The sequence below is a fragment of the Lygodium microphyllum genome, chromosome 16, assembly GCF_053477565.2.
Source record: "Lygodium microphyllum isolate KBCC chromosome 16, Lygodium_microphyllum_v1.1.10, whole genome shotgun sequence".
Taxonomy (NCBI): domain Eukaryota; kingdom Viridiplantae; phylum Streptophyta; class Polypodiopsida; order Schizaeales; family Lygodiaceae; genus Lygodium; species Lygodium microphyllum.
Genome location: NC_141150.1, coordinates 121,093,213 through 121,119,994, shown reverse-complemented (window position 1 = coordinate 121,119,994; position 26,782 = coordinate 121,093,213). Strand labels below are relative to the sequence as shown.

Below are 26,782 nucleotides of genomic sequence, written 5' to 3'. Positions count from 1 at the left end.
GTCAATGGATAGCTGGGACATTTGTATTTTAGGATAATGTAGACATTAAGGTGTTGAGAAATGAGAAAAATTTAGCAAGGAATTAATGATTTTCAAGTTCCTGGGCACCTCTATGCTATAAGTTACCTCACGAAAGGTGGGGCGTGAGGTTGTGTTCCAAGCATGTGGAAGGTCCTTTGGCATAGCTAGTGCATGCTTATGTTTTGGGCAAAGGGAAGAGGAATGGCTAATGGTGTCCAGCGAGTGGTGGGATATGGATTAGAGGGGGCTGGAAGGTGGGAGTGGGAGGGGGGGAGATGGAACGTGGAGGGGTTGTTGGTGAGGGAAAGCTACCTACCTATAAGCGAGGCAAGTTTATATGAGAGTCGAGGTGGCGAGTACGTGTATATAAAGAGAGAGAGAGAGAGAGAGAGAGAGAGAGATGGAGATGATGCGTGCAGATGCGTTAGCGATGTGGTGGTGTGCGAGAAGGTTGTTAGTGGTGGTATGGATGGTGCTGGTGATGTTGATGGTGAGAAGCGGGGGCGGAGGCATGAATATGGCCGCGGCCGCCAAGTGCAGGATCGAAGCTCCCCCGCCACCCGACTTCTCCATGACGGCCCTCTTCCCCAACTCCCGTTTCGACACCGCCTTCTCGGGCGTGGGCTGGGGCAACCCATTCTCCCTCTCTGCCGACCACCTCGAAGTCTCCCTCACCCTCAACACTTCCTCAGGCATGGTTCTTGAGAGAGAGAGAGAGAGAGAGAGAGCATTTCCATCAAATAGGTGTAGCAAAGTTAGTTAAGTTGAATGCATGGTGATGAGAAGGTCTTGGGCTCAACTTTTACATTCCATACAAATTATTGAAAACCTTAGAGAGAGAGACGAAAATGGTAGCCTACAAAATGTACATCTAATCTTGCAAATGTTAACATGTCCCATGGACATAGTGGTTTGATATGTAGGTGTTAAACAAGGGAGAATTGAACCCGTGTTAGTGGGTTAATAAAATAATGACTTGCCAGTAGGGCAACCAAAAGATTTTTGTCACAAAATATTAAATGAGATTATTATTATTGGCACAATTCCACACACCTCATTTACACAATTGCCATGCACTTCCAAGTAGCCTTCCACAACTCCCGTGTATGCTCTAGTCTTTACTTCGATACACCCCTTTTTTTAAAATGTGCCCAGCCAATCGTATTATGTAGTAGCACGGCTTGCATTATCTATAAGGATAGCTACATCTTAAACCTTCATTCCCAAATAATGCTCAATGTGCCTAAAGAAAGGGTATATGGATGTTTGTAAGTCACCCATATACCCTTTCATAAGCAAGTTCATCACCTTCTATCACTTGTGATTATGATATAGTTATTATATCACACCCTTGTTATTGCAATTCTTTTGGTGTTTGCTTTGATGCCACTTCCAACTTTATTTTGCCATGAGACGTTCATGCATAATAGTTTCCCTCTTTTAGGTAATCATTTGGGGTTAGGATATCTTGTTAGCTTGGGCATATTTCATTGATGCATCTTCAAAACATGTTCATTGCACCTTACTTTTTGATAGTATAAACTTCATATAGTGGCATTTCATATATATCTTGGGAATCATATAATCCAATAAACAAAATCCAAAAGTGTCATGATGGCCAACCTTTTAATTAATACAAAAAAAGTAATTTTCATGAAATTGCATCTTTACTTATAACAAGGACTATAATGTCATTTAGTACTTGAATTGGAAATATCTAAAGACTTCTATACAAATCTACCCTCCCAAATTGAGCATATTCTTAAACAAATTTCTCCTAGCTAATCTTATATGCAAATCTTTCCTCCAAATTGAGCATATTCTTAAACAAAATTTCCCTCTAAGTTGCATTGGCTTTTTTGTCAATCCTTTTTTAATGCAAAAAGTTTGATTCATATATTATTTAGCAAAATGAATATGTACATCATCCTTGGCAAGGCCTATTTTTGCTTGAAAATGATAGCTAAATTTGTTTTGATCATGAAGAATGATACGCATATTCTTTTTCACTAATGTTGTTCGATCATTTAGGTGACATCCTTTGGGTCTGAATAGATTGAGTTGCATGCGTCAGTTGATTCTTTATGCCTTGAATACATCTTCTATTGATAGTCATGTAGTTTGATTGATACATGAAATGCATTCAGGTGCTGGTTTCAAATCACAAGGAACTTACCTACATGGATTTTTCAGTGCTGCCATAAAGTTGCCGACTAACAAAAATACAGTTGGGGTTATTACAACTTTCTATGTGGGTTTTTGTATAAAATTTCAGAACCTTCAAAGGACAAGTGAATACATTAATAAACTTATTAATTGGGATCTCTCATTTCTATATAAACTTTTGGAGCCTTTAATTGATGAAAAGCTAAATTATATAACTTTATAATTAGGATTCTTTTTCTAAATATTTGATGTTGAATGTAGGCATCAAATTCAGATATGTACCCAAACAAACATGATGAGATAGATTTTGAGTTTCTAGGAAGAAGTCCTGGTGAAGACTACATACTTCAAACAAACATATATGTGAACAACAGTGTAAAGACTGGGAGAGACCAAAGAATTCGCCTTTGGTTTGATCCTACAGCTGACTACCATGACTATAGTATCCTATGGACAACCGACCACATTGTGTAAGTTAATTATTCTTATCCATTTTTAATCATGTCATATATACAACATGCATACATGTACATGTGCACAACAACAATATTTTTGTTCCAAACAAAAAATCTATAGCTAGATTACACACTCATTAGACACACGGTGCACACACTATGCACTCACAATTACACTAGACACACATATTTGAATGACTATATGCATCAAAAGCCTAGTATACAGTCATTTATCAAATAATCAACCGATTTTCCACATTTAAAGCTTATATATGCCAAGTATATTCTTTTCTGATCTAGTGTATAATTTAAATAGGGTTGAAAGAAATATTTCCTTGATACACATAGTTCAAGAAAAATATATTCATTACATGAATGACATGGAAACACTTGGATACAAATTTATCATAAGACAATTTGTGAAAAACTTAAACAAGCCCATATGTACCTATTGCACATATTTTGATAGACATGAATTGAAAGCATTCTCGATGCATTTAGCATGGAAAAATCATTCTAGGTCATAATGACATGGAAGACTCCTTGAATATCTAGAAAGGTGAATCAATCGGAACTACATGAGAGCTACACATATACATAGAGACATGAATCCATACTATGCAAGCATAAATTCACATGCATACTATGAATATGATGTAGAAAGGTGAACCAATTGGAACTACATGAGAACTACACATATACATTGTAACGTGTCTACTAGAATCATCCAGGACAAGTCTTAGCAGTCCATTGGAAAGGATGTCTAGAAAGCTCCGCCCGGCATTCCCATGGAATGTTACGGGATTTGCGATCTAGGTCTTCCCGCGTCTGCCACGTAGCGGAAGTATCCTGGCCCTTCCCACTTAGGATCGACCTGAATTAGGATTTTCCTAATTTGGTCATTAGCTAACAGCAACTAGCGTCAGACCCCAGCGAACTACTTTACGCAGAAACGCCAGGTCCAAAGCGGATTCACGCTGCACTTGGTTCAAGGAGAATGGGAAACGAGAGGGATGCAAGGCTCAACCTCTCTGCCAACCATAAGGCATAGTCCCATTCCGTTCCCCTAAAATAGCATAAATCGGGTAAGAAGTAACTCTAGGTCATCGCCCTCGTTATTCGTTTTGATGATGATGATCATCCCGCTATTCTTCGAGATTTTTGAGAAAAGTTCCCGGCTAACCGGGACCAGCCAACCGTAGGACGGACCCATGGTCCATCCTCCGCACTTTCCTCGGTTTGTTTTAGTTATGTAATTATCTAACACATTAATTTGACATATAACAATCAGCTTCTTTAATTACTCCTGTTAAGCACGCACTGGTTCCTTCACGTAATCTTATCACGTGACATAGAAAAAACAATATCAAACAAATTCTTTATTATCATTTCATCATTTTATCTTTGAAATACAAGGAGTTCCGCCTGAAGGCTTGTCCATAATCCGCCCGACAGCTATCTAGCAATCTGCCAGGGATCACTATTCCAAGTTTCCGCCCGTAGACTAGTATGCGGGCCTCGAGATCCAATCCCGAGTCACGTAAGTCTCTTGTGCAGGACCCGGAAGGCGAGGGATTTACGGCCAGAGCCCCCCCTGGCACCCAAGCGTCCTCCTGCTCCAAGTAGAACTCAAGGGAGAGACCTCTCGCTGCGGGTTCGGTCCACGTTCCCGGCGTGGTCAACAACCCCCTTGGTTAGGGTCAGGCAGGCAGTCGGGGGTAACTGAAGCTACCTCTCCCTTCAGGCCTTCAACCTGAAGTATTAGATATATTTTCATCCTTTAGTTCCTTGAGCAAACAATGCAAACAGTGCTTTCTAAACTGTTACAAGCACAATCAATTTCAGTGGTCGTTTATTTGGCCAATTGCTAAGGAGTGAATCTTTCTCTCCGAATGCATCTAGCACTCGATCCAGGATCAATTGCGACTTGGCAAGATCCCTAAGGGTTTGTTTGTTAACCCTATATCCTTGGGTTAGGGCCGTACCCTACTAACCCAACTTAACCAATACCTTAAGTTCTATTGGCAGTAAATATGTTATTCTAATTTACAAATAGGTCTTTTGCTTCCAAGCAAATATCTAATCCTCGTATCTTGGTTACTTTACTCAAGAAAGGTACTATATAACGACGATTATTTCTCCTCTTGCATGATAAACTTGTGTAGGAATCTGCCAATCTCATTTCGAGGAATTGGGCCATTCCCTTGTGGTCAATCCACAAGGTCATGCAACTCTGCAACTTGTTGCACAAGTGTTGCATCTAATCCATGGGACTATTTTACCCATCGAATGTCATCTTCTAATTACGAAATCATGATTAATAGGAAATAGGGTTAGAGTGTCCTCATATTCAATCCATTTCTGATTGCGCTAGGCCAACCTTGTCGGTCCTAGGGTTCCAATTCAAACCGAGTTTCATCCTTTTAGCGAGTGACCCTTAGGGTAACAAACCCTAGATCGTTTCTCGCAAGTATGTCCTATTTTCGCTACATTTCGTGAATGTGGGTAGGTCTTTAGGGTATGAGAGTTTCAACTTGGCAATAAGAACAACTAGGTTACGTCCTCAACGTTCTAAATCTTAGTTAGCACTTGGGATATGTTGCTTTGATTTAACCATTTCTAAGCGAGTCCCTCAGGGTTTAGGTGTTTAGGGTAAACCAATTTACTTGTCTACTCTTGAAGATATTTCCGATACCATTCTCATAATCACATGATTCATTGCCTACAAATGACTAGATTTACCAACCCTAACTTTCCTGGTTAAGATCAAAGCGTAGGTCAAGTTACGGCATAATTTTTCATTGACCCCCTTAGAACATGCATTTCATGATTTATGCTGCTAGGCTTTTGGGGCTTTATGTTTAAAACAAACCATGCAGCCTTTTCCTAATTTCATTTCTAAATGAATTATTTGTATGCTGAATTTACACAACCTTACGTAACTACTTACGTAATTGATTGAGATTTATGCAAATTTCCTAGAGGTTAATCTACTTCATGCAACCCTAGAACCCTTTCCATGCCTTGCAAATTTCCTACGATTGTTAGCAATCTTCTTTAATGAATTGTTGCGAAGAGAGAGATGTATAATGAAGCAACATGCGATTTTATCTTTCCATGCATAATCAAAGTGTACAACAATAATTTCGACTTTGTAAAGATGATCATTAGTTGATCTAATTTTGTTACTTTGAAATGCATATAAACAATTTGCTAAGAATGCATAAATGTCATATGTCCTTCTTTCATTCATTCCTTTGAAAAAATACAAATGACCAATTCTTCGATTGTGAGTTATTTTCCCTAAGATAGCCAATGTTTTTCATTCGTGCATCTTAATTTCGTAAATTAACCATGCATAAGTACGATATTCCCACATAAATCAAAAATAGGAAGAAAACTTGGACTTGTGGATTCGGTGAAATGCCCACATGGATGTTAGGAGATGATCCTCCTACGGTTGCACCTTGTGCCTTTTTAGGGGCCATCGCGATTTCAATCTTCTTGCATTGGCCACAGTCTTATGATCTTGGCCCCCGTCTCCCTCGCACACGCAGTTCCCTTTGAGATTCAGCTATCTTGCGGAATTGGGCTTTGGAAGGCCTTATAGGCTTCCTCCTCAAAGCTCGGAGGAAAGAGAAGTTATCTTTAGGAGGGTTCCATGGGAACACCCTAAAACCCGGCAAGGATATTGGCCTTGTGACGGACGAAATGAAAAAGACCTTTAAATACCGGATAGAAAATGGCCTTCACGGGAAGGGATAAAATGGCTTGAAAGGACTTGGGTGGGAATGGTCTTAAAAGGAAACCGAGGGGGCAAAAGGCGTTGTGGAAATGCTATGAAAAGGGTTTTAAAGAATCGGGCTGAGGTGGCTTTTATAGAGACTTGGATGGAGAATCCACGGGAAGGGTTTACCACTGGGATAAATGGATTTTTAGGGGATCCAAGGGGAAAGGCTTAATTCTCGGGGGAAGCAAGGGGAAGGCTTAATTCCTGGGGGTAAAAACCCCTTGTGTAATAATGCAATGGAAAAGGGGGCTTAGAGAGCCCCCTTAGAAGCTTCCCAAGAAGCTTCTAAGGAGCTTCTGGGGCGTGCTGAAGACCACGTGGGCGAGTAGAAGGTCAATTTGTGGAAGGGCGGCGTCATCAATAACCGACCGTGGCGTAGTGGAACGCGGACTGGCGGCGTACTTCAGCACGATGGCTAACGGCATGAACGGTGGCGACCACCACTCTCCCACCATGTCGATTTTCTGCAGCAACACACGTCCACACAGTCTTGCACAATCTCCCTTCTCTCATGATGGCGGTCTATCCTTCTAAACGGAAAATTTCCTCCTCGACGCAGCACAACGACAGTATAACGATAGCTCTCACAGTCAGGTCATGGCCTTAAAGGGCAGCGTTATATCTCTCCTCCACCCTCACGCTCTGTCTGCATCACAACTCCTCAACTTCCCTCCTCGGCCTGCAGCGTTATGGCCCTCTCCTCCTTACTCCGCCCCCCATAGGGGGTTTTTAAAGGGTAGGGAGAGGAGACCTCTCTCTCTACGTGGCCAGTTGCATGGCCCTTATCCCTTCCACGAGCTCCACCAACAAGCTTAGTCATCCGCGCCTCAGTCCCTTCCCTCCAGATCGACCTTCGGCGAAGGGATAAAAATTTTCCATATATCCATCAATTATCCCTTTGACCTCCTACCAAGAGGAGGTTCTTATGAAGAATGCGGATTTTTATGAAACCTTAGTCCTAAGTCTCGATTGGCCCGTGGAGAGTATACCATTTAAAGATCGCACCGTCCGTGACTACAATGCCCGAGACTTCACACGGCCTCGTAATATTTTCAACAGAAATATTACATTCTCTCCCCCTTGGAGGAATCGAGATGTCCTCATCTCGAGATAAACTAGGGATATTGATGATTGAGAATGCTTTCATCTATCCAAGTGGCATCCTTCTCGGAATAATCTTTCCACTGGACGAGGCATCCTCTCAAGGTTCTAGATCTCAGTTGTCTCTCCCTAACATCTAAGATCCTGTCAGGCCATAGTTCAAGGACTCCTTGGCTAGGCATTACAACTTGTTGGTCATCAAGTACATGGTTAGGATTAGGTACATACTTCTTCAATAGGTTGATATGGAATACATTATTAACTTTTAGGTTCTCGGAGAGTTGCACTCTATAAGCATTAGGTCCTAGGCACTTAAGGATCTTGTATGATCCACAATACCTTGGATTTAACTTCTTGCAATCTTCTAAGGATAGGGAACTCTTCTTTGGGCGTACGCGAATGAAGAACATGTCTCCTTCTTCGAAGATTCTATCTTGCTGCTTCAAATCCGCGTATGCCTTTTGTCTATCCTTGGTGGCTTGGATGTCCTGTCTTATTGACTTTACTTGGTCATCCATCTCTTCCAACATCTGCCTAGAGGCTTCAATCCTCAAGGTTGGATCTAAAAAAGTTTAGGGGACTTCAACAATCATGACCATACAATGCTTGAAAAGGGGTCATCTGAATACTTTGTTGGTAAGAAGCATTGCAGGAAAATTCAACCAAAGGCAAGTATTGAATCCACCTTTTTGGTTCATGACAACAGTATGCCCTAAGCATATCCTTGATAACTTGATTGACTTGCTCTGTTTGGCCATTAGTTTGGGGATAGTAAGCTATGCTAAAACTGAGTTGAGTCCCAATGGCTTCGAAGATAGCTCTCCAGAAGTGTGATGTGAAGAGAGAGTCACGACCACTAATGATTCTTCTGGGTAGCTCATGTAGCTTGAATATCTCCTTGATAAACAACCTTGCAATGTTTGAGGCTTTATAGTTTGTCTTTACCAGAATAAGGTATGCAACCTTAGTCAGTATGTCAACCACAACCATGATGGAGTGGTATCCTCCCTGAACTTGGGGTAGGTCAACAACAAAGTCCATATTGATGAATTCCCATTTCATTTGGGGAATGTCGAGTGGTTGCAACTTCCTTGGCATCTTGACATTTTCGATTTTAATACATTAACAAGGCAAACACTCAGTGACATATTTGAGAATGCCACCTTTAAGACTCTCCCAATAGTAGATCTTCCTAACTGCATTGAGAGTCTTGGCATAGCCAGGATGTCCTGAGAAAGGGAAATCATGAGCTTCGCACAATATCTTATGCTTAAGTGACTGGCTTGCCGGTATACATGCTCTTATTCTATAGTAGACAAGTCCACTATTGATAGAGAATTCATGATACTTAGCCTGTAGCTTTTGTTCCTAGTCCTTGATAGAGATTTCCCTTAGCATCTTTTGATAGGCTGGATCATGGCATGCTTCTTCTCTAGCTAGCTCAAGTATTGGGTTGTTTGGCATGGACACCTTTGTAGCTAGAGATCTAGCTATTGATGGATTTTGCAAGATTAGTGAAATAAGGAATGCCTTGCGACTGAGTGCATCAGCAACTACATTCTCCTTTCCAGGTCAGTACTTGATCTCAAGGTCATACTTCTCCAGCACTTCAATCCATTGACATTGCCTCATGTTAAGCTTGTTCTAGGTGAAGTTCCACTTGAGACTTTTATGATTAGTCACTAGTGTAAACTTGTTACCCAGCAGGTAGTGTCTCCAAAGCTTGACAATTAAAAGTTCAAGATCATGGGTAGCATAATTCTTCTCATGGCTCTTCAGTTTCTTGAAGATTATGCTATAGGATGACTTTCCTACATGAGCACACATCCTAAGGCAAGCATGCTAGTATCAGTTAATACCTCAAACTCCTTACTGTGGTCTAGAAGTTCTGGAATGGTGCTGATACCAAACTTTGCTTCAACCTATCAAAACTAGTTTGTTTGGTAGTTGACCATGCAATGTTTGCTTCTTTAGTAAGTCTGTCAAAGGTGCTACAATCAAAGCATAGTTTTTAATGAAGAACCTATACCATCCTGTCAATCCAAGAAAGCTGCGTATTTCTTTGACAGTTGTTGGTATTTGGCCATCCTAGAACATTTCTGACTTAGGCTGGCTCCACTGAGATTCCTTCTGCTGATATGATGAATCCCAGATAACCAATCTGATGTTTGAGGAATGCACATTTCGTCATCTTAGCATACAGCTTGTGTGACCTCCTTGTCTCAAGGAAAATCCGAAGTTGGGGTTCATGATCTCCTTCCTGTTTGGAATAGACCAGAGTGTCATCAAAGAAAACGAGCACGAAGTTATCAAGATACGGTCTAAAGATATCCTGCATTAACCTATTGAGGGTGGCAGGCGCATTCGTAAGCCCTAATGACAAAACTAGAACTCAAAGTATCCATATCTAGTGTTGAAGGTCATCTTTGGGATATCTTCTTCGTTGATTTTTATCTAATAGTAACCAGACCTAAGATAATCTTGGGGAAGATCTTGGCACCCTAAAGATTATTAAGAAGCTCATCTATTCTAGGAATATGATATTTGATTGATTCAACTCTTTGTAATCAATACATAGTCGAAGTGTTCCATCTTTCTTTTTCTGGAACAGTACTGGTGCTTCCCATGGTGAACTGCTAGGACGGATGTAGCCCTGATCTAGCAGTTACTTGAGTTATTCCTTCAGCTTAATTTCTTCCGGTATAGATATTCTATAGGGTCTCTTCGCAATTGGCACAGCTCCTATTACTAGCTTGATCTCATGATCTGCTTTTCTTTGAAGAGGGAGTTCTGTTAACTCTTCAGAAACTACGTCCACGTATTCCTTCAGCCAAGTGACCAAATCACTTTACTTCTTATCAATATTCACAGTCAAGACAATCGTTGATTTTTTTTTAAAAAAAAGTTTTATTCCATTCATATCAGCATAGCCCTTTCGAGGTACAATTATTTCTTGGGGTGATGGAACAAGTTAATACATTAATTCAAGGAGAATAAGATGTTGTTGCATTCAGCTACAAGAACTGAGTAGTAGTACGGATTGGGATCATCGATTTTCAGGAATCGATAGTTCATTGGAAGATTAGGGTATCTTTTCCTTTGATATCCATTCTTCTCATGACGTCCCGAAACCTTGATTCAGTCGGTAGGGATTCTTTGAATCATTTCCTCGTACACATACTTATTTTGGTTAACCCTTTGACCTCTGACCCGTAGGGTCGCGTTTATGTGAGCCTCAACAAAGATGAACAGCTTCACGATCTTCAAATCCTCCATCCACTTGATTCTCTTCAAGTTAATTTGAAGGTATGCAGGTCGATAGGGAGTTATGTAATAGATCCCTGAAACACCCATCCATCTCCGTTCCACATACATAGGCGATGGATTGTAAATGCGGTCTAGGATGTTCATCATCTCAACCCTTTGTCGATGATCCGTGGAATGCATTGCGGTCATAAACATGACTCGGAACACTAAGAACATGTTCCATGCTTCATAATTTTGCAAGACAGCATTGAAAGTAAGGAAATGTTTGGGACAGTAACAATTACTTTACTTCATTCTTATTAAGATTTCTTAAAAACAAGTCCTTTGTTGGTTTGCTCTGATACCAACTTGTAATGTGTCTACTAGAATCATCCAGGACACGTCTTAGCAGTCCATTGGAAAGGATGTCTAGAAAGCTCCGCCCGGCATTCCCATGGAATGTTACGGCATTTGCGATCTAGGTCTTCCCGCGTCTACCATGTAGCAGAACTATCCTGGCCGTTCCCACTTAGGATCGACCTGAATTAGGGTTTTCCTGATTTGGTCATTAGCTAACAGCAACTAGCGTCAGACCCGAGCGAACTACTTTACGCAGAAACGCCAGGTCCGAAGTGGATTCACGCTGCACTTGATTCAAGGAGAATGGAAAACGAGAGGGATGCAAGGCTCAACCTCTCTGCCAACCATAAGGCATAGTCACATTCCATTCCCCTATAACAGTGCAAATCGGGTAAGAAGTAACTCTAGGTCATCGCTCTCATTATTCATTTTGATGATGATGATCATCCCGCTATTCTTTGAGATTTTGTAGAAAAGTTCCCGGCTAACCGGGACCACCCAACCATAGGACGGACCCATGGTCCATCCTCCGCACTTTCCTCGGTTTGTTTTAGTTATGTAATTATCTAATACATTAATTTGACATATAACAATCAGCTTCTTTAATTACTCCTGTTAAGCACTGGTTCCTTCACGTAATCTTATCACGTGACATAGAAAAAACAATATCAAACAAATTCTTTATTATCATTTCATCATTTTATCTTTGAAATACAAGGAGTTCCGCCCGTAGGCTTGTTCATAATCTGCCCGAAGGCTATCTAGTAATCCGCCAGGGATCACTATTCCAAGTTTCCGCCCGCAGACTAGTATGCGGGCCTCGAGATCCAATCCCGAGTCACATTAGCCTCTTGTGCAGGACCCCGAAGGCAAGGGATTTACGGCCAGAGCCCCCCTAGCACCCAAGCGTCCTCCTGCTCCAAGTAGAACTCAACGCAGAGACCTCTCACGGCGGGTTCGGTTCACGTTCCCGGTGCGGTCAACAACCCCCTTGGTTAGGGTTAGGCAGGCAGTCGGGGGAAATTGAAGCTGCCTCTCCCTTCAGGCCTTCAACTTGAAGCATTAGATATCTTTCATCCTTTAGTTCCTTGAGCAAACAATGCAAACAGTGCTTTCTAAACTGTTACAAGCACAATCAATTTCAATGGTCGTTTATTTGGCCAATTGCTAAGGAGTGAATCTTTCTCTCCGAATGCATCCAGCACTCGATCCAGGATCAATTGCGACTTGGCAAGATCCCTAAGGGTTTGTTTGTTAACCCTATATCCTTGGGTTAGGGCCGTACCCTACTAACCCAACTTAACCAATACCTTAAGTTCTATTGGCAGTAAATATGTTATTCTAATTTACTAATAGGTTTTTTGCTTCCAAGCAAATATCTAATCCTCGTATCTTGGTTACTTTACTCAAGAAGGGTACTATATCACGATGATTATTTCTCCTCTTGCAAGATAAACTTGTGTAGGAATCTACCAATCTCATTTCGAGGAATTTGGCCATTCCCTTGTGGTTAATCCACAAGGTCATGCAACTCTGCAACTTGTTGCACAAGTGTTGCATCTAATCCATGGGACTATTTTACCCATCGAATGTCATCTTCTAATTACGAAATCATGATTAATAGGAAATAGGGTTAGGGTGTCCTCATATCCAATCCATTTCTGATTGCGCTAGGCCAACCTTGTCGGTCCTAGGGTTCCAATTCAAACCGAGTTTCATCCTTTTAGCGAGCGACCCTTAGGGTAACAAACCCTAGATCGTTTCTCGCAAGTATGTCCTATTTTCGCTACATTTCGTGAATGTGGGTAGGTCTTTAGGGTATGAGAGTTTTAACTTGGCAATAAGAACAACTAGGTTACGTCCTCAACGTTCTAAATCCTAGTTAGCACTTGGGATATGTTGCTTTGATTCAACCATTTCTAAGCGAGTCCCTCAGGGTTTAGGTGTTTAGGGTAAACCAATTTACTTGTCTAATCTTGAAGATATTTTCGATACCATTCTCATAATCACATGATTCATTGCCTACAAATGACTAGATTTACCAACCCTAACTTTCTTGGTTAAGATCAAAGCGTAGGTCAAGTTACGGCATAATTTTTCATTGACCCCTCTAGAACATGCATTTCATGATTTATGCTGCTAGGCTTTTGGGGTTTTATGTTTAAAACAAACCATGCAGCCTTTTCCTAATTTCATTTCTAAATGAATTATTTGTATACTGAATTTACACAACCTTACGTAACTACTTACGTAATTGATTGAGATTTATGCAAATTTCCTAGAGATTAATCTACTTCATGCAACCCTAGAACCCTTTCCATGCCTTGCAAATTTCCTACGGTTGTTAGCAATCTTCTTTAATGAATTGTTGCGAAGAGAGAGATGTATAATGAAGCAACATGCGATTTTATCTTTCCATGCATAATCAAAGTGTACAACAATAATTTCGACTTTGTAAAGATGATCATTAGTTGATCTAATTTTGTTACTTTGAAATGCATATAAACAATTTGCTAAGAATGCATAAATGTCATATCTCCTTCTTTCATTCGTTCCTTTGAAAAAATACAAATGACCAATTCTTCGATTGTGAGTTATTTTCTCGAAGATAGCCAATGTTTTTCATTCGTAAAAGTGCATCTTACTTTCGTAAATTAACCATGCATAAGTACGATATTCCACATAAATAAAAAATAGGAAGAAAACCTGGACTTGTGGATTCGGTGAAATGTCCACATGGATGTTAGGAGATGATCCTGCTACGGTTGCACCTTGTGCCTTTTTAGGGGCCATTGCGATTTCGATCTTCTTGCCTTGGCCGCAGTCTTATGATCTTGGCCCCTGTCTCCCTCGCACACGTAGTTCCCTTTGAGATTCGGCTATCTTGCAGAATTGGGATTTGGAAGGCCTTATAGGCTTCCTCCTCAAAGCTCGGAGGAAAGAGAAGTTATCTTTAGGAGGGTTCCATGGGAACACCCTTAAACCCAACAAGGATATTGGCCTTGTGACGGACGAAATGAAAAAGACCTTTAAATACCGGATATAAAATGGCCTTCACGGGAAGGGATAAAATGGCTTGAAAGGACTTGGGTGGGAATGGTTTTAAAAGGAAAACGAGGGGGCAAAAGGCGTTCTGGAAATGCTATGAAAAGGGTTTTAAAGAACTGGGCTAAGGTGGCTTTTATAGAGACTTGGATGGAGAATCCACGGGAAGGGTTTACCATTGGGATAAATGGATTTTTTGGGGATCCAAGGGGATGTCAAGATTGTGGGAGAGAAGGAAGGAGTCTCACTTGTAGCTTTCTTGCTTGCACAATGGGGGAATACACACAAGGGTGGAGGCTGAAAACAGTTTTCCTCTTCTTAATTGTGTAAGCCAAAAGAACTCTAGTACAAAGAAATAGAAGAACCCTAGATATGGGTCTCAAAACCAAACTCAACTAACTAAGGTGGCATACTAACTGAGCCACGAACTAGAGTAGATAAGGATAGCTATCATGTAGCTATTATTCAAGGGCGGTGTACCAACCGCATCTGCAACTGACAAGTCGGTGACATAAATACACAACGGTCACCCTGGCGTATCACGAGTGGAGCTCGATATCTCAACACTCCCCCTCGAGCTCAATCCCAATTCCTGCACACCAAGCAGGTCTTTGAACTTGCGCAGCTTCTCTGCGCCCAATGCCTTCGTGAATATGTCAGCTACTTGATTCTCTGTGCTGACATAAACTAGATCAATAAGACCTAGTAAAACCCTCTCTCGCACATAGTGATAATGCATCTCAATGTGCTTTGTTCTAGCATGATAGACTGGGTTATTTGCCAAGTGTATACTACTCATGTTGTCACAATAAATGACAATTGGCCCATCTATAGACTGATGCATATCATAAAGTAGCTTATGCAACCAAGCTACCTCACATGCAGCCATTGCTGCACCCCTGTACTCAGCCTCTGTGCTCGACAAGGCAACTGTAGGTTGTTTCTTGTTGCTCCAAGTGACTGCAGCACTCCCAAAAGAGAACACATATCCACTGGTAGATCGTCTATCAGAAATACTACCAGCCCAATCAGCATCAATGTATCCATGCAACTGTATCTGAACCCCAGTCTCATAAAATAGTCCATACTGCAATGTGGACTTCACATACCTAAGTATGCGTCTAGCCGCATCCAAATGTGGTTTCTTTGGAGCCTGCATAAATTGACTTACCAATCCAACAGCATAGCTCAAATCTGGCCTGGTAATAGTCATATAAATCAAACTTCCTACTATGCGTCTGTACATAGTAGGGTCTTCTAGAAGCTCACCTGCATCTGTGCTCAGCTTCACATTCTGCTCCAAAGGAACTGAAATAGGCTTACAGCCTGTCATCCCATATTTGGACAGCATGTCCAATCCATACTGCCTCTGCAAGAGCTGTATCCCACTTGGTGATCTAATCACCTCAATGCCCAAGAAATAACGCAGCTCTCCCAAATCCTTCATCTCAAACTTCTGCTTCAATAGCATTTTCACATGAAGGATATCTTCATCACTGTCACCTGTCATAATCAAATCATCAACATAAATGACAAGTAGCATAATACCTTTCTCTGTTTTTCTCACATAAAGTGAAAAATCTGCCTCGGAAATCTGAAAGCCAATAGTGACAAGATACTGTCCTATCTTGTCAGACCATGCTCTAGGTGCTTACTTCAAGCCATACAAGGCTTTCTTCAACCTACAAACAAACTCAGGATGAACAGCATGCACATAACCTGGTGGCTGCTCCATATAGACCTCTTCTTGCAAATCACCATGCAAGAAGGCATTCTTTACATCCATCTGATGTAAAGACCATCCCTTTGATGCAGCCATAGCAATGACTGCTCTTACAGTTGCCATCCTTGCAACTGGACTGAATGTTTCTTCATAGTCAATGCCATATGTTTGTGCATACCCCTTGACTACTAATCTTGCCTTGTATCTATTCACAGAACCATCTGCATTGTGCTTCACCTTATAAACCCACTTACAGCCAATTGCATTCTTACCTTTAGGCAAAGGTACTAACTCCCATGTAGCATTTGCTTCCAAGGCATCCATTTCTTCATCCATGGATTTCTCCCATTTTTCTTTTCCCATGGCTTGCTCAAAAGATGTGGGTTCTGGTTCCTGTATCACTTTGACCATATATGCATAGTGAATGGCTGTAAATCCATCATATTTCAGCCTATCCACAGGATACCTAGCTCTCGTAGACCTGCGCAAAGTAGGTTCACTCCCAGGTGCTCTCAAAACATCCCTGGTCTTCCTTACTCCAGGTGTAACAATAGAAGGAATACCCAACTCATCATCAATGCTCTGTTCTGAGCCACTGGATTCACCATCCACATAAGAGTGACCTGCATTCACATCAAACATGGGCTGATCAACCTTCTCTTTTCCTTTTCGTGATACCTGCATACCACTATCTGCATTGCTTTGAGAAGATTCTCCTAATCTCAATCTGCCTGTCCATGGCGAAGAATGTGAACCACTGCTAGAGGACACTCCAGGTCCACTAATATTTTGTGACTGCTGCTGTGAATTCTGTGTAGCATTACCATTTTGTGCATCTACATCATCAATCACATTTACTGGTTTATACCAGCTACTCATCTCATCAAAAACAACATCTCTGCTCACTGTAAACTTACGAGTGGAAGGGTTATAGCATCTATACCCTTTTTGCTGCAGAGAGTAACCAATAAAGATGCACTTCTCAGCTTTTGGATCCAACTTGGATCTCAACTCATCTGGCACATGTACATAGGCAATGCAACCAAAAATTTTCAAATGAGAAATATCTAGTTTCCTACCAGTATATCTCTCCTCTGGAGTCATCCCATGTATTGCTGCAGTGGGAGTCATGTTCATTATATAGACTGCTGTAGCAACTGCTTCAGCCCAATAAAAATCTGGCAAGTCTTTTTCATTGAGCATGGCACGAGATACCTCTCCAATATGCCTGTTTTTCCTTTCTGCAATTCCATTTTGTTGTGGGGTATAACTGCATGAATATTGCTGCTTTATGCCATGCTCCTGCCAGAACTTTGCAAACTCATTTGAGAGGTACTCTCCCCCTCCATCTGACCTTAGGCATTTTATTTGCAGACCTGTTTCTTTTTCAGCCATAGCTTTAAGGGTTTTGAAATGCCCAAAAACTTCACTTTTCTTTTTCATAAAATACACCCAAACTTTTCTGCTATAGTCATCAATAAAAGTGACAAAATAATGACAGCCTCCAAGAGATGCAGCTTTAGTAGTCCACACATCAGAGTGGATTAATTCCAATGGCTTCTCACTCTCTTGAACATGTCTAGGAAATGGTTTCCTTGCCTGTTTTCCAAACTGACAGGCTTCACATACCTTATGTATTTCTGCAACCTTGAATTTTGGCAATCCTGCAACAATATTTTGGGCCTGCATTGATTTAAGTCTCTGTACATTAACATGACCAATGCGTTTATGCCAGATATCAATATCTGCAACTACACCGGTCCCATGTGCAAACATTGCTGCACTCAATTCAGACATGTCTGCATCCAACGTAAACATTCTTCCCTTCTTCTTTCCTTTTGCTATCAAGCGACCTTTATTTTTCATATCCTCAACAAAGCATCCATGAGGATTAAATCTGACCTGCAAGCCCTGCTCAACCATTTGACTGACAGAAACCAGATTCTTGGTGATATTCGGGACATGAAATACATCGGACAGGTATTTCTTTTTCCCATCCTGCATAGACAAGGGAATTTTTCCAATCTGCACAATAGGATGTGCAGTATCATCACCAGTCTCCACAAATCCTAGTTTTTCCATTTTCCTTGCATCCTCCATCCATTCTGCATGACCTGTCATGTGGTTTGATGCACCTGAGTCAACATACCATACATCATTGCTTTCTTCTGCACTTGTCACAGAATTGTTCATGTGCTGCACCATGAACAAATGCTCATTTCTGTCATCACCCTGTCTGCTAGAAGATGCATAATTCCCTTGTTGCAGTTTTCCATTCATGATGTCATTCTGCTTTTTATAGCAGTCTTTAGCCATATGACCCATCTTACCACAGTAGTAGCATTCAACATTACTGTTTGCATTTTGACCTCTTTGCCATCCACCACGACCTCTTTGGCTCCCCCTGCCTCTAGAGTTACCACGTCCTCCTCCATAGGACTGGTTTTCTTGAGTTTGCTGCATATTCTGATTTCTACCACGGCCTCCAAATCGGCCTCCTCTACCTCTTCCTCTACCTCTTCCAGCATTTGAGTAGAAGACAGCTTCTTTTGAAGTTCCTCCTGAAGAAGATGCACCACCATTTCTTTGCTCCTCAGAAATTAGAAGAGCAATCAGCTCCTCAAAATCAAGAAATCTTTCACGAACTGAAATGGATGTCTGAAACTGTGCATAATCCTTTTCTAGACCATTCAAGGTCACAGAAACTAAATCATCATCTTCCACTGGCGACCCGATGGAAGCAAGTGCATCTGCAATCTTCTTCACCTTCATGTGGTAGTCATTGATGCTCATATTTTCTCTTTGCACATTATGCAACTCTTGCTTGAGCTGCATTTTTCTGGCTTGCGTATTTGTGCTATACATTTTTGACAAAGTATTCCATGCCTCCTTTGGCGTACTTGCATCCTGAATATGCACAATCATAGAGTCTGAAATGCTGATAGACAGCTAGTACATAACTTTCCTGGCTCTCTCATGCCATGTTTTAAATGCCTGCATTTGCTGTTGATTGGGAACATCAGGAAGAACTGGTTCTTCTTCATTTCCTGCAACAAATTCCCAATATCCTTTTCCCATAAGGAAATTCGTCATTCTAAACTTCCATGCTTGGAAGTTGTTCTTGTCAAGCTTTTCAGTGACAATCTGTGAAAGAGAATCAGATGCCATTACAGAACACTGCAAAAAATTCTGTCACTGCAAAAAACACAGCTTCACCCTCACAAGGGAAAATCTGTAAAACTGGCGAAAGTGGTATTTGACCACACAGTCACTTCTTAGTGACGATTTTGCATCAACAGGCAACAGGGATGATTTTGTAACTCCCAATGTCTCTGCGCACAAGCATACGATGCAATTTCTACAGTAACTTTTCACCAACCTGTAGAACAGTGGCTGCACAGCATGAAACTGGGCCTTTTCCTGAGTGTGTGCAGAAAACTTCCGCCTCCAAAACAGGCCCCGAAATGGCCTCAAATCAAAAAAACAAGGTCGCCAAGGGCTAAAGCCCAATTCCGCAGCATATACTGCCCTCTTGCTTCACCGCGAAGGGCGTCTCAACCTGAGACAATGCACTCCTGCACTTTCCGGCTGTGCTACCTGCAGAGATCTGCTCCCAAAACAGAAAATGAAAGCAACACTACTCCTCTTACCAGAACACCGCGAGCTTGGCTTGCTTTCTTGAGCTCCTTACCACGAGCAAGGCTCTGATACCATGTTAAGATTGTGGGAGAGAAGGAAGGAGTCTCACTTGTAGCTTTCTTGCTTGCACAATGGGGGAATACACACAAGGGTGGAGGCTGAAAACAATTTTCCTCTTCTTAGTTGTGTAAGCCAAAAGAACTCTAGTACAAAGAAATAGAAGAACCCTAGATATGGGTCTCAAAACCAAACTCAACTAACTAAGGTGGCATACTAACTGAGCCACAAACTAGAGTAGATAAGGATAGCTATCATGTAGCTATTATTCAGGGGCGGTGTACCAACCGCATCTGCAACTGACAAGTCGGTGACATAAATACACAATGGTCACCCTGGCGTATCACGAGTGGAGCTCGATATCTCAACAGGGAAAAGGCTTAATTCTCGGGGGAAGCAAGGGGAAGGCTTAATTCCCGGGGGTAAAAACCCCTTGTGTAATAATGCAATGGAAAAGGGGGCTTAGAGAGCCCCCTTAGAAGCTTCCCAAGAAGCTTCTAAGGAGCTTCTGGGGCGTGCTGAAGACCACATGGGCGAGTAGAAGGTCAATTTGTGGAAGGGCGGCGTCATCAATAACCGAGCGTGGCGTAGTGGAACGCGTACTGGCGGCGTACTTCAGCATGGTGGCTGACGGCATGAACGGTGGCGACCACCACTCTCCCACCATGTCGATTTTCTACAGCAACACACGTCCACAAAGTCTTGCACAATCTCCCTTCTCTCATGATGGCGGCCTATCCTTCTTAATGGCAAATTTCCTCCTCGACGCAGCACAACGGCAGTATAACGACAGCTCTCACAGTCAGGTCACGGCCTTAAAGGGCAGCGTTATATCTCTCCTCCACCCTCACGCTCTGTCCGCATCACAACTCCTCAACTTCCCTCCTCGGCCTGCAGCGTTATGGCCCTCTCCTCCTTACTCCCCCCCCCCCACAGGGGGTTTTTAAAGGGTAGGGAGAGGAGACCTCTCTCTCTACGTGGCCAGTTGCATGGCCCTTATCCCTTCCACGAGCTCCACCAACGAGCTTAGTCATCCGCGCCTCACTCCCTTCCCTCTAGATCGACCTTCGGCGAAGGGATAAAAATTTGCCATATATCCATCAATTATCCATTTGGCCTCCTACCAAGAGGAGGTTCTTATGAAGAATGCGGATTTTTATTAAACCTGAGTCCTAAGTCTCGATTGGCCCATGGAGAGTATACCATTTAAAGATCACACCGTCCGTGACTACAATGCCCGAGATTTCACACGGCCTCGTAATATTTTCAACAGAAATATTACATACATAGAGACATGAATCTATACCATGCAAATATAAACTCACGCACATACTACACATGACCTAGATACAAAAGCACATCCATACTTGTTAACATATATAAAAAACATAATAATATAGGCATCCATACACAAACCACTAAGATGACTATAAATGCATACATGCATGGATACATACATGTATGCATACATAGATGCGCATGTACATGCATATGGTATGCCCACGAATACATTCATGGATGGATCTCAAACATTGCAAAAGATGTATGCAAAGGAAGTTAGTGCACATTAACAATAACACTTGATTCAATGTTATCTTTAGCATTTGTATTAATGTACTCCTAAGAGCTTAATTCTCACCTTCTACTCTATTATGCTCTTAATTCTTTACATGGAACTTATGTTCATTTCAAACAAGTCATTGCTTCACATTCATTCTATCTTTTGCTATAGTCAATTCCCATAGATTGTTCGCTATATTCAGGAAGCAATTATTTGATTTTAGCAATTCGTATATTGTTTTACTTTTGATCTTGAAGCTGAAGATCATAAAATATAAGGCAATGATCAGTGTGACATTATTATTGGCCTTCTCTAATGTTAAAATATCATGTATTATATATGAAATTCTCATTTTTTAGTAGAATTTTGGGTTCTACCTATAAGGAACCATCCATATAACATGTGTTCCACCCTTTTACTTATTGTTCTTTTTCTCAAGAAACTTAACAAACACCTTCTATAAATGGAATACTATTAATTCATCCAAATTTTGTGAAGTAAAATAACCCTTCTATTGATCACATGTGGTAGACTTACATCTTTTAATGTGTGCTCTCACTCCTCAAGGACAGTTACACAAACATATCTACTTTCTTCTATGCATACAGGTTGTACGTGGATGATATACCCATACGAGAATTTGCAAATGTTGATCAATTTCCAAAAAAGCCAATGTCCCTACATGGTACAATTTGGGATGGATCAGACTGGGCAACAAATGGAGGAAGATATAAAGTTGACTACACTTACGCTCCATTTGTTGCGAAGTATGCCAATCTAATTCTAAATGGTTGTGTAGTCAAACAAGATAACACCCCTTATCCTCCACTAGATTGTGCTAACGAGTTTATACAAAAAGTACATCGAAAGATGACTCGTCATCAAAAGAAAGTGATGAACTGGGTGCAAGAGCATTATTCTACCTATGATTATTGTACAGACAACCAAAGGTATCCAAATTCTCTTCCTGAGTGTGCAAGGTCTCTAGAAGAAAAAATCAAGTTTTGTAATGACAAGGAGCTTTGATTGAATGTCAATGAGATTTGTAAGTGCATCTCTTTTACAGATGTCGCATTTGATATGAAGATGATATGTTTTGCAATTGGTTTTTGATGTCTCTTTGTGCCCAGTTTGAATTATTATCAGTTCATAATGTTTATATGATCACTTATTTCTCAATTAATGATTTTGGAATCTAGAAAATGTTTTCAATGAAGATGCTTTTTTTTGCTTGATATAGTAAGGGTGACATGTAACAATAAAGCATAAATTGGGGAGGTGATGGTACAAAATTGGCCATATAAGCTTATGATGAGAGTCCTTCTCTTAGATTTTGAGTATAAGTCCTACCTAATGGACTAGCTTGTCCTCTTAAAGAAATGTGATGAAAAAGTATGAAGAATTATCTATTGGGCTCAATCTATATAACCTAGAAAAATAATAAAGAACATCTTTTTGTATTATAAGGATGTAACATTCAAAATGATTTTACTTTTTGAAGTTTAAGTTTGGAGTTTAACAATTAAAGTAAGCATACTCATCAAGCATCTTTTTGCCTTTTTTTTTTGCCAAGGGTGCAGATATTAACATTATCCAAGCTATAAAGTTCCATTGCAAATGCCTTATATTATTAAGAAGTATCAAGTTAAAGTGCTTGTAATTCCTTTTCAAGTTTTTTAAGGTCAGTGGCTCAATCAAGCATGGTTGCTAAGCACGTATTTTTATTGTTTGTCTAATTTTGTTTGATTCACATGATGATAATGTTCACCTCTTTATCTAGGTGGTAAGATATGTGTATCACTACATAACTTTTTGTATATTGTGTAACCTTGATATAACTTGTCAAACGGATTCCAGTTAAATGGATTCTACTTGTTCATGTTTAAGCATCTTCTTTGGATGCTTCCATCCTTAAGGTGGGAGCAAAGAAATTTAAGGGAGATAAAAATTCTTGCTTATATAAGCCTTAAAAGCAAATCAACTCTTTCACTCAACCATTGATTTTGCATACTAGGCAGTAAAATATGATTGGGTCCCTATTGCTTATAAAGAAAGTCAAAAATTTTGAACCAAAATTTGAGTCTCAATCATGAATAATATTCTCTTTGTGATCACGAAGTCCAAACATCTCATTCACAAAAACTTGAGAAATATTTCAAAGTAATAGGCTTTCTTGATAGGGATAAGAGGTGTAAGCGTTGTTAGCATATACATCATGACTATGAGATTATCTTCCTTGCACAGTTGGGGTCATGATAGATTTCCACCATTTCATCTGAGAAATATCTAATAGATGGAGTGATATACAACCTATTTGGAAGTAAAGGATATCTATGATTGGCAAGAAAACCTTTGATCTTGGTCTTCTCCTTCTCATTAGATAATTCTTGTTGAACCATGGCTATAAGTGTCTCTATTTGGAGTCAAATGGAATGACCTAATTTGACTAACAGTAGAGCAAGGTTATTTGGCATATTAGAGATCATTTTAACCTTGGATCTCTAATGGGATGTACCGTCATCTTCAATTTGGAAATACAAGATTGAGAAAGGACTTACAATTGATTAAGTATTAGCCCACAAGATTCTCGTCTCCTAGATAGGATTTTTATGTTGAAATAAAATGTGTAAAAACATTTGGAATATCTTAGTGACTCCTCTCAAAGGAGCTCAAAAACACAGAATGGAAAGCTTTTGGGTGTTATTACAACTTAGGAGATTCCTCTCAAAGAAGCCTAAAATGAACACTTAAAACATTTAATTCTTTTTTAGGCTAGATATATTTTAGAATTGCATAGAAAACTTGCACTTTTCTATCATTTAACTTATGATAATAAGATAATTAGAAAAAATTTAAGAATTTCATAGTTTCTAATCAAGAAGTTAATTTTTTTTCTATTATTTAGCTTCTCTGATCACTTACAAAAAATTGTCCATGAAGCTTACATAGTCAATTCTTTATGAAAGTTCTAGACCTTTGGTAAGGATCCATGGCATAGATCAAAGTTATAAGGTTATTAAAGTAGTAATAGTAGGATCCTCATAAATTTATACACACTATAATGAATTATCAAGCCATTTGAGTTTCGACTAAGTTGGCCCCATTACTAAATGAGGTTGACAATACATCATCCTTGCTTTTGTCAATACTACCACTACTAAGTTATTACGGTATTATGGTTGAATGATAAGACCAACACACTCATAGAAGTGGAATGCACATTATCTATGTTTTGGCTAAGAGAACTATTTATGTAGCAAGCTCAATGTAAAGGGAATGTAAGCTTACTTATAACTTATAAGAACACATATGAGATTCAATAACTAGACACATAGAAGTGGCATTACATGCTTGTACTTAGGTGGAGTAATCACATTCTTGCTTATTGTGGAGCCATAGAAAGATTAGAAATAAAGAGTACATGCCAATTAATTACTTAATAATGACCTACTCATCCTTTCTCATACTTGGGGACTATTCCATAAGAACTATCTAGAGTCTTTCAAATGATTTGTACTTTTTTCCTTAGGCTAGATTAAAAGTTAGAGTTTTGCATTAATGTGTGAGTATCTCTCTTCATGCATGAATGTATTATTGTCATAACAAATCATTTGGAGTATTCATGTTTTAATCGAAAACATTTTCAAGATTATTGCCACAAAGTGTTTATATGTTCCTCTTTATAAAAAGCATTGGTTTAAGTATGCCCTTTTGTATAAGCCTTTCAAATGATATAATTAACAAATTTCAAGATTATCGAAGAAGCAAAACAAAAGTATGATAATTTGGGTGAAATTGACATGCTACAATAAATGAAACATATACCAGTGACTCATGATGAGAATCCAATAGAAGTATATACAAAAAATGTATAAATATTAGGCCACACCATCTATTATGTGTTAAAATATTTCCTAAAACAAGCTTGTTGGTATATGCACACGTGTCAATATCTTTGTCATTATATAGCAACATACATACTCATGTGTATAACAATGGTTTTAGTATTCCAATATTTTCAAAGAAATTTGTCATGTACATAGATTATGTGCATGGAATGTTTTTAAAAGGAAGTATATGCCCCCTATAATGCCCCTAAAGTTATAAAAGTAGATCCTTGTTGTCCATGTCTGCTACCTTGTTAGATGTGGATTGGATTGGATCTTTCCTATATAATAGCTCAAAGACTAATAGAAGCAATTGAATTGAAACAATATAAAAAAAGTAGTTGAATGTATTGATTAACATAAAATACATTCAAATACATTTAATACAATCTTGTAGTGTGCCTATTTAATGAATTCAGATGGTGTGTATTTTTGGTAGTCCATCAGAAGGTAATTAAAAGGGCAAGGCTTCCATTCAAAACACCATTGGAATAATAAAAAAATCATAACCTTGAACTACTTGAGTTTACATTGTAGGGGAAGTTTTGTCTCAAACCCACACGAATCAATCAAAAACTAGTCCTAAATTAATACTATGGTCTCTTATCCGCATTATCTACTATTATATTTGAGGTGACTACTTTACCATCATCCCTAAAATTGAAATGAACCATTGCTGCACTTGGTTCAAAGAGAGTGAGGAACTAGGGACATTGATATGCATCAATCCCTCTACCCATAAGGTGTAGTCTCATCTCTCAAATTGAAGCAAACCATCACCATGATTGGTTCAAAGAGAATGAGAAATGAGGGGGCGTGATATACATCGATCCCTCTACCTATAAGGTATAGTCTCAACTTTAACCCACCAAATTTGCTCTCAACGAGCATCAGGGAATTCTAGGAGATCCATTTGAGATCCTTTGGGTGTAAGCTAGTCCTAGAAGGCCTAAGGAATTATAGCAAGAGCCCCTTGGCTCCTTGGTGTCTCCTAGTAAAACAAGTCCCTATACAGAGATCTCTTGCATCTATTGTTGATCCTAGCATCTAGAGTGATAAATCCAGCTTCTTGGTGAAGAGCTAGCACAACTAACCTTTTGGAAGGTCTCATGAGCACATCCAAGAATTAACCTATGTTAGATAAATTATTTCTTAGAATCCACAAATAGTTCAAATATCCCTTTCATTGTGACAAGCAATATGATAAGTTTACTTATGCATAAGTGTTTTCCTAGCCTTGAGCGTATAAGAATAGATTTTGCTTGATTTAAGTCATGGTTCTTGATCTTGAGTCTTGGCTTTTGTCAATGAGATGCTTCTATTTCAAGAATTGAAGGTTTTCTTTTTAGAAAGGTCAAAGTTGCAATGAAGGAGAAATTGACATTATTTTAGAGAGAAAATACTAATCATCTTGACTTTAGTATAAGATGTAAGAGGATTAAATTTTCAATCATTCAATTAATAATACAAGATCCTCTTCATCTCTAAGCTACTCCTTCAGTTTCCATGGCTTCCTCCTTGTTCTCTTTATTCTTTCTATATTTCTCTCTCTACTTCTAGTCTTTCGCTCTCCTCGGCTAGGCCCTCTTCTCTGCATAGCCTTTCTCTCACCTCCTTGTCTCTTTTCCATCTCATAAAATCCAAGAAAGCAAGTGCATAAGACATATGCAATGTAGTTGAGGTGGTTTACATGAAGCAAAGCTAATATCCAATATAATAGCCTCATGAGAG

The 26,782-nt window shown here is 39.9% G+C and overlaps 1 protein-coding gene across 2 annotated transcripts; it reads left to right on the top strand.

Moving 5' to 3' along the window:
• Positions 1-424: 424 nt before the first annotated feature.
• Positions 425-22,212, top strand: LOC148023317 (putative xyloglucan endotransglucosylase/hydrolase protein 28). Of its 2 annotated transcripts, none has more exons than XM_087695205.1 (4): positions 425-713; positions 2,169-2,248; positions 2,449-2,657; positions 21,773-22,212. In XM_087695205.1, the coding sequence occupies exons 1-4, from the start codon at positions 428-430 to the stop codon at positions 22,188-22,190; spliced, it is 993 nt and encodes a 330-aa protein (XP_087551331.1). In that variant the 5' UTR covers positions 425-427; the 3' UTR covers positions 22,191-22,212. The 2 variants fall into 2 exon arrangements, with proteins under 2 accessions (XP_087551331.1, XP_087551330.1); XM_087695204.1 differs by having other exon boundaries at positions 2,169-2,272.
• Positions 22,213-26,782: the final 4,570 nt, after the last annotated feature.

Coding starts and splice junctions, on each gene's coding strand:
- LOC148023317 (XM_087695204.1), top strand. CDS start 428: ATGATGCGTGCAGATGCGTTAGCGATGTGGTGGTGTGCGAGAAGGTTG. Junction 2,273..2,448: donor GGGTTATTACAACTTTCTAT/GTGGGTTTTTGT, acceptor TGTTGAATGTAG/GCATCAAATTCAGATATGTA. Junction 2,658..21,772: donor TGGACAACCGACCACATTGT/GTAAGTTAATTA, acceptor CTATGCATACAG/GTTGTACGTGGATGATATAC.